This window comes from Drosophila elegans, unplaced genomic scaffold, assembly GCF_018152505.1.
Source record: "Drosophila elegans isolate 14027-0461.03 unplaced genomic scaffold, ASM1815250v1 contig_476, whole genome shotgun sequence".
NCBI classification, from domain to species: Eukaryota; Metazoa; Arthropoda; class Insecta; order Diptera; family Drosophilidae; genus Drosophila; species Drosophila elegans.
The window spans coordinates 18827510-18835494 of NW_024545863.1; the positions used below are offsets into that span (position 1 = coordinate 18827510).

At 46.6% G+C, this 7985-nt stretch overlaps 2 protein-coding genes across 5 annotated transcripts in view; both read left to right on the plus strand.

Annotated features, from left to right (window-relative positions):
• The window catches only part of LOC108139276 (dynein heavy chain 5, axonemal), a 29193-nt gene extending 21352 nt beyond the window's left edge, over positions 1 to 7841 (plus strand). For all 4 annotated transcript variants that reach the window (XM_017261969.2, XM_017261971.2, XM_017261970.2 and 1 more), the window contains 12 exons: positions 84 to 332; positions 985 to 2722; positions 2795 to 2849; positions 3314 to 3411; positions 3473 to 3765; positions 3831 to 4323; positions 4657 to 4846; positions 4914 to 5070; positions 6538 to 6633; positions 6718 to 6774; positions 7037 to 7169; positions 7229 to 7841. In XM_017261969.2, the coding sequence (XP_017117458.1) occupies positions 84 to 332; positions 985 to 2722; positions 2795 to 2849; positions 3314 to 3411; positions 3473 to 3765; positions 3831 to 4323; positions 4657 to 4846; positions 4914 to 5070; positions 6538 to 6633; positions 6718 to 6774; positions 7037 to 7169; positions 7229 to 7482 (3813 nt within the window). In that variant the 3' untranslated portion in view covers positions 7483 to 7841. The remainder of the gene's footprint in view (positions 1 to 83; positions 333 to 984; positions 2723 to 2794; positions 2850 to 3313; positions 3412 to 3472; positions 3766 to 3830; positions 4324 to 4656; positions 4847 to 4913; positions 5071 to 6537; positions 6634 to 6717; positions 6775 to 7036; positions 7170 to 7228) is intronic.
• On the plus strand, positions 5843 to 6481 carry LOC108139277. The gene has a single exon (XM_017261973.2). It carries the CDS (start codon positions 5947 to 5949, stop codon positions 6412 to 6414), a length of 468 nt encoding a protein of 155 aa, XP_017117462.1. The 5' UTR covers positions 5843 to 5946; the 3' UTR covers positions 6415 to 6481.
• Positions 7842 to 7985: the final 144 nt, after the last annotated feature.

Genomic DNA, 7985 nt, shown 5'->3' on the forward strand with positions numbered 1-7985 from the left:
ACTCCACTCTGTTTAGTGCTAAATCATAGTCGGCTAACTCGACTATAGCGGACTTACTTGATTTCCTCTCACTCCGCTCCCAGATGATGGCCAGTGCCACCTTCCTGCTGCAACTGCAAAACTATCCCAAGGACACCATCAACGACGAGATGATCGATCTGCTGCAGCCGTACTTCCGCATGGAGGACTACAACATGGACATGGCCCGTCGTGTGTGCGGAGACGTGGCTGGCCTGCTGTCCTGGACCAAGGCCATGTCCTTCTTCCACAGTGTTAACAAGGAGGTGCTGCCCTTGAAGGCAAATCTAACCATGCAAGAGGCGCGACTTAAGGTAAGTACTTGCAAAACTAAATGATGTCACAATATTTTTAATCCTTTAAAGTATAAATATTTGCAGTAGTAAAAAGTATATTTATTTTCATTTAAAAAAAATTGTTTTGCTATTTAACATTATATGAAAGAATTAGATAGATAGATATTATCTTGCTTTTGTTAAGGGTATACAAACTTCGCCTTGGCCAAAGCCATTTCACTTTATCTTTTGTGTCTTGTGCTGAATACTTTGGGCTGCTTTGAATATTACCAGCTCGTCAATCATATTTTTTTAACTCCGCCATATTTTAAAGTTCAATGTGTTATATTCAGCAGCAAATTAGCTAAAAGGGAACGACGCCACTAAATATTTAAAGCAAGGAAGTGTTTGTTCGAGCTCTTTAAGCTGCTTTTATTATTATTATTGGTCGTTATACGAAATTTGCAAACGAGTAAAAAAGTGCCAGTCTATACTAAATAATTTAAAAAATTGTAAAATTAAAAATTAAAATTAAATCTAATATGTGAACTTAACGTTTGTTTTTGCCTTATTTTTTTTTAACTAACTGTTGAATTAATAATATAAATTTATGTATATAAAAGGATAATGTAAATAGCAAGCTTAAACTAATAAACATCTACCCTTCCCGTTTAAATGCGATACGTTTTAGCTGGCCATGGACGACTTGGCAGGTGCCGAGGAGCAACTAAGGGAGCGCGAGGAGGCCCTCCAGGCTGTGAAGGATCAGTACGACAAGGCGGTGGGCGAGAAGCAGAGGTTGACGGATGCGGCCAATGTCTGTCTGCGAAAGATGACGGCGGCCACGGCTCTGATCAATGGGCTTTCGGATGAGAAGCACCGGTGGACCAACCAGAGCAAGGAGTTCAAGATCCAGTTGGGCAAGCTGGTGGGCGATGTGCTGCTGGCCACCGGATTTCTGTCCTATTGCGGGCCCTACAACCAGGAGTTCCGCGCCAATCTCATCAAGACCTGGATGGGCATACTGAAGCAGAAGAGCATACCCTTCACCACTGGACTGAACATCATCAACATGCTGGTGGACTCCTCGACGGTGTCGGAGTGGACGCTCCAGGGATTACCGAACGATGAGCTGTCGGTGCAGAATGCCCTGATAGCCACCAAGTCCAGTAGCTATCCACTGTTGGTGGATCCGCAGACGCAGGGCAAGATCTGGATCAAGTGCAAGGAGGACAAGAACGAGCTGCAGATTACCTCGCTGAACCACAAGTACTTCCGCACCCATCTCGAGGACTCGCTGTCCCTGGGCAGGCCACTGCTGATCGAGGATGTGGGCATTGACCTCGATCCGGTCATCGACAACGTGCTGGAGAAGAACTTCATCAAGTCGGGCAGCATAGAGAAGGTGCTGGTGGGCGATAAGGAGTGCGATGTGATGCCGGGCTTCATGCTCTACATCACCACGAAGCTGCCCAATCCGGCCTTCAGTCCGGAGGTCAGTGCCAAGACCTCCATCATTGATTTCACGGTCACCATGCGGGGACTGGAAGATCAGCTCCTGGGCCGAGTGATCCTCATGGAGAAGTCCGATCTGGAGGCCGAGCGGGTGGCACTCTTCGAAACGGTCATGCAGAACCAGAGGAACATGAAGGAATTGGAGGCGAATCTCCTGCTGCGCCTGAGCTCATCCCAGGGATCCCTGGTGGACGACGAGGCCTTGATTGAAGTGCTGCGGGTCACGAAAACCACAGCGGAGGAGGTCAACCAAAAACTGAAGATCTCCGAGGTCACGGAGCGTAAGATTATGAAGGCGCGGGAGGAGTTCCGGGCGGTGGCCAAGCGCGGATCCATTCTCTACTTCCTTATTGTGGAGATGAGCAACGTGAATGCCATGTACCAGAACTCCCTGAAACAATTTCTGGTCATCTTCAACTGTTCCATCACCAAGTCGACCAAGTCCAGTGTCACCGAAGAGCGAATAAACATTATCCTGCGCTATCTCACCTACGAGGTGTACAAGTTTACCAATCGCAGTCTCTACGAGCGGCACAAGCAGCTGTTCACCTTGATGCTGGCCATCAAGATCGACTACCACAATGGAAACATCAGCCACGAGGAGTTCCTCACCTTCATCAAGGGCGGCGCCTCGTTGGACTTGAATGCCGTCACCCCGAAACCCTTCCGCTGGATCCTGGACATCACCTGGCTAAATCTGGTGGAGATCAGCAAGCTGGAAACCTTCTCCACGGTCCTTCAGGTGATCGAGCTAAACGAACGCGACTGGCGCTGCTGGTACGAGTGCGAGAAGCCGGAGAATGAGGAGATCCCCTGCGGCTACAATGCCCTCCTCGATGGTTTCCGGAAGCTGCTGCTCATCCGCTCGTGGTGCCCCGATCGCACCATTTCTCAGGCGAAGAAATACATAGAAGGTGAGATCTGCTGTTGAATTATCAATATGAATTTTAATTTAATTTAATTTTATTATAATTTTATTTTTCTAGAATCTCTTGGAAGCGAGTATAGCGAAATGCAAATTCTTGATCTGGAGGAGATGTGGTAAGATTTTAAAAATATAAATAGATTCCCATTTAGCAGCACAGTTTAGCTGTGAGACCCCGGAAGAAACATAATGAAATTCATGGTTTTGGCAAAAATTCCAAATAAGTAAAAAAATAAGTAAAAACTGGCAAACAAAATGTTTTTTTTTTCAATTAGCCGAAAAGTAATGGAGAGGGTATCTCTGCCATATTTTAAATTTATCCATAAGGTATATAAGGTATAGTACCTTAAAGTCTGTATATAAACAAAAGTACATTTCTTATTTCACTATAGAAGAGCAGTTATTTATAAAGTCATTAAAACAGTGGACAGTTTCGTAAGTTCATTAAGCACAGTACTATATACATTTATTATTATCAACAAGAGAATTACTTTACTGCTTCAAAAGACCCCAACTTGTGAATCGACTGCAAAATAAGGTCAATAAAGCAGACCCTAATCCCGTGAATTTTCTTCTGTAGGCTTGAGTCGGAACCGCGCACTCCATTTGTGTGCCTGCTGTCCATAGGATCGGATCCAACCACCCAGATCGGCGCTCTGGCCAAGCAGAAGAGCATTGGTAAGTGCTGTGAATATGCCACACTGATTAAATCAATGACCACCCACCCATCCACGAACAGTTTTGAAATGTGTGTCGATGGGCCAGGGGCAGGAGTACCATGCGCGGAAGATGATAATCGAGTCGATGGCCATCGGGGGATGGGTGCTGCTCCAGAACGTGCACCTGTCGCTGCCCTTCTGCAGCGAGATCATCGACATGCTGGTGGAGAGCGAGCACATAGACGACTCCTTCCGCATGTGGGTGACGACGGAGCCGCACAACGAGTTCCCCATCGGACTGCTGCAGATGGCCCTCAAGTTCACAAATGAACCACCGCAGGGAATACGTGCCAGTCTGAAGCGCAGCTACCAGGTGGGAAGGCCATTCAGTTTGTGGCCTGCTTAATATTTAATTTTCAATCTTTTTCCGGCCGCCAGTCGTTCACCCAGGACTTCCTCGACTACACATCGGCCTCGCAGTGGCCCCCGCTCCTCTACACGGTGGCTTTCCTGCACACCATCGTCCAGGAGCGGCGTAAGTTCGGTCCGCTGGGCTGGAACATACCCTACGAGTTCAACCAGGCGGACTTCGCCGCCAGCGTGCAGTTCATCCAGAATCACCTGGACGAGATGGACCCCAAGAAGGGCGTCTCCTGGCAGACGCTGGTCTACATGATTGGCGAGGTGCAGTACGGCGGTCGGGTGACCGACGACTTCGACAAGCGGCTGCTCACCACCTTCACCGCGGTGTGGTTCTGCGAGCCGCTGCTCTCCAGCTCCTTCGAGTTCTACAAGGGCTACAAGGTGCCGGGCACGAAGAGCCTGCAGGGTTTCATCGATTATATCAACAGTTTGCCGGCCTACGACACCCCCGAGGTATTTGGCCTGCATTCGAATGCCGACATCACGTACCAAATAAATTCGGCCAAAGGTGAGTGTTGTCGTTGTCCGTGATTTCCGATGCGAATGTAATTCGACCACCGGAAAGCAATCGCACCACCAGAATCACTTACTTTTAGTTTAATGCGGTGGCTGTTGATGTTGAGGCTGATGTTGATGGACAGTTCATAAATTATCAATGCCTTTAATTAAATGTAAAGCCCTGTTGCATAATCAATTTGGGGCATGCCGACCCGAATGTGTGAAATCAGTAAACCGAATATTTGTGCTCCATTTAGGAGGAGCAACCCACTCGGGCATTAGCGCATTAGCGCATTAGCATATTCGATGGCCCCAAAGCCTTGACTGTTTACCTCTGATTCAGGCATCCTCGACACCATCCTGAGTGTGCAGCCCAAGGAGGGCGGCGGCGGGGGCGGCGAGACGCGGGAGAGCATCGTCTACCAACTGGCGGAGGACATGCTGCGCAAGCTGCCCGCCCAGTACAACGCCTACGAGGTGCGGGAGAACCTCAACCGGATGGGCATCCTCCTGCCCATGAACATATTCCTCAGGCGAGTAGCCGTAGCCCCTCTCGATGGCCAGTTACCCATAATCAGGGGTGTTGGTGTTCAATTGCAGGCAGGAAATCGATCGCATGCAACGGGTCATTAAGCGCGTACACACCTGCCTCTGCGACCTCAAGCTGGCGATTGATGGCACCATTGTGATGAGCCCGGCGCTGAAAGAGTCACTCGACGCCATGTACGATGCCCGCATTCCCGAGACCTGGATGAAGGTATGTTCCCTAAAAAAGCTCACAGTTGCGGTCAAAATAGTTGTAGCTTTTCAGTTTTCTTCCGTTGGGGAGCAACTTTTAAAATTGAAGATTAATATAAATATAATATAAAATTGGTTTTTAAATTTTGAATTTAAAAAATATATTCATTTTAAAAAACATATCAATATAAAGTGCAGATGAAAAAGGATTCATGGCTATTTTCCTAAAATATTATCAAATCAATTACTGCAGGACGTTGAGAAGTGAATTTTAGGGATTTATAATCAGTTTTCATTTTCCTTGAAAAGCCATATCAATATCAAAACTTTTTTTAAACCTTAATAAATTTAAGTAAAATTAAACCTTTAAGGTGTGTTTTGAGCATTTTACATTTTGCCACTACTATTATTTTGGCCGCAGCTGTATCTATAAGTGTTTACTGGAAAGTAAAATGGTGGTTAGTTTAGTTAAAGCGGTGCCGGCATTCACTTTAACACCCTCTTCAAACACTGAAGTTTGTGTCAAACACACAATGTCGCTTTTTTTTGGGGAAATATATTTTTTTTACTGGCCTTTCATGTTTGGGTACTCGTAAATTATGCGCGAAAACGTTTGACGCCTCAATGCCTGCAAATAATATTCAATACCTGTAGAAAATAATGGAAAATAAATTGAATGTTTATATTTGTGAAAAGGTAAAAAGGGTATTGCAGATAAAATTCAAGGTCTATGCTTCTATATTTAAATGGTAACCAACTAAAAATAGCTTCAATACAAACATTATTTTCATGTACATTCATGTATTTGAGTTATCCCAGAGATAACCTTCAGTACTACAAAACACTTGTGTCAGAAATATACATAGTAAACAAATAAAGAGTCCAAGCAAGTAAGATGTCAGAAAAAAAGAGTTTGCATAAGAAAGATGCCAGTTTCAAATTGGACGACGACTCGCGTGAAGACCTCACGACTCGCTCCTATGGCTTCTTGAAGGCAACCCGGACGGACACACCAATCCCTAGGTCCGAAGATCCCATAGTGGCCAGCACCCTGGAGGAAAGGTTGCACACAATCCACAAGCACATTGATTATCAAGAGGACTCCGACATGGAGGATACATCTGGCCCAGGTTCGTCGGATGAGCAACCAGGGCGCATGGGAAAGACGGCCTTTGAGCTGAAACGCAAGCGGTTCGATGAGGCCGAATACACCATAGCTCGGGGCATCAAGCTAAGCGACTGCTTTTGTCCCGTCAACTCTGGCCTGCAGCTGCCCATTATTCCCAAGGATGGCACGCCGATTGCTTTATTTGAGGAAATGGAGCTGTTTTGCCGCAACATGAACATCAAACTGGACAAATGAGTTGTTGCAGAGACTGGCCAAGTTTAATATACCCTGTTTGATTGCAAATAAAAACTTTCATACTCTTCTTGCTTGCGTTTGAATCTCGAAAAAGCGATAATTTCATGTCCACGTCACTTGCAGATTTCCTGGGAGTCCACTACTCTGGGCTTTTGGTACACCGAGCTGCTGGAACGCAACGGGCAATTTCGAACCTGGATATCAACGGATCGGCCCAAGGTGAGTTGGACGGCTGGACAATGCACCACCATCCAGGGCCAACCCATCTCTCTTTACTTCTTTTTCCCCCCCTCCCAAAACTAGGTTTTCTGGATGACCGGCTTCTTTAATCCCCAAGGCTTTCTAACAGCCATGCGACAGGTGAGTATTAATGGGGGGCTGAGTGCGCAGAATTAATTTATTATGGCATAGTTGCTTAATAAGCGAACGGGATATGAATACGAAAAGAGTCCTTTGTCATACACATTTCCTTTATGCCCAGGCGATTGCCATTAAAACGTACTTCCTTGCTGATTGTGCCGATTGACACATTTGATACCACACCTTAAGGGTTATTCACACGAAGTCTCCTTTTTCTTTGCATATCCTGCGGCAAACACTTGAAAATCCCAATCGATGTCAGGAGGTGACGCGAGCCCACAAAGGCTGGGCTTTGGACTCGGTGGTGCTGCAGAATCAAATAACGCGCTACAACAGGGAGGACATCACCGAGTATCCCACGGAGGGGGTCTATGTGCACGGATTGTTCCTGGAGGGTGAGTGTAACTTATACATACATATATCTGGGACTCCACTCCAACGTGCTGTTCTGCAGGCGCTTCGCTGGATCGCCGCAGTGGCAAGCTGATTGAGTCCAAGATGAAGGTGCTCTACGAGCAGATGCCCGTCATCTATATATACGCGATAAACACGACGGCCGGCAAGGATCCCAAGCTGTACGAGTGCCCCATCTATCGCAAGCCACAGCGCACCGACTTAAAGTACGTGGGCTCGATTGATTTCGAGACCGAATTCAATCCCAAGCACTGGACCCTGCGCGGCGTGGCCCTGCTCTGTGACATCAAGTGAACCCCAACCGCAACCTCAATCTCAATGCCTCAACCTCAATACCCCCCTTCAAATACCGATTGCCATTGTTTGCCATCATGTCAACGGCTGTACGTGAGTGGGGCTCCTAATGGCCCTGTGATAATTATCTTTTTTCGTTGGGTGGACGTTAAAGTTTCGTGTAATCCGGCGCAAATACAACGTTATTAATTAAGCCCTCGGGTGAGGCAGGGCAAATTGTTTGCACTCGGGACCAACCAGCACAATGATTAGCTGTTATCCATTTTGGTCAATCCCCGCCAGGCGGGCTTTCCAAAAAAGCGCACCAAACCCTTAGAGAGTTTAAGCATGTGAGTAGCGAAATCGCAGTGTTTAATAAAGGCACACAAAAAAAAAAAAGAACATTTTCTTTGGCCTTAAGGATGTGGCCAATTAAATGGCCAGCCTATACATCAATTGGTACCCTGTTTCCTGTAAGGGAAACGGAACGTGTCACTTTGCCTGTTGCAGACTTCTGCAGGAAA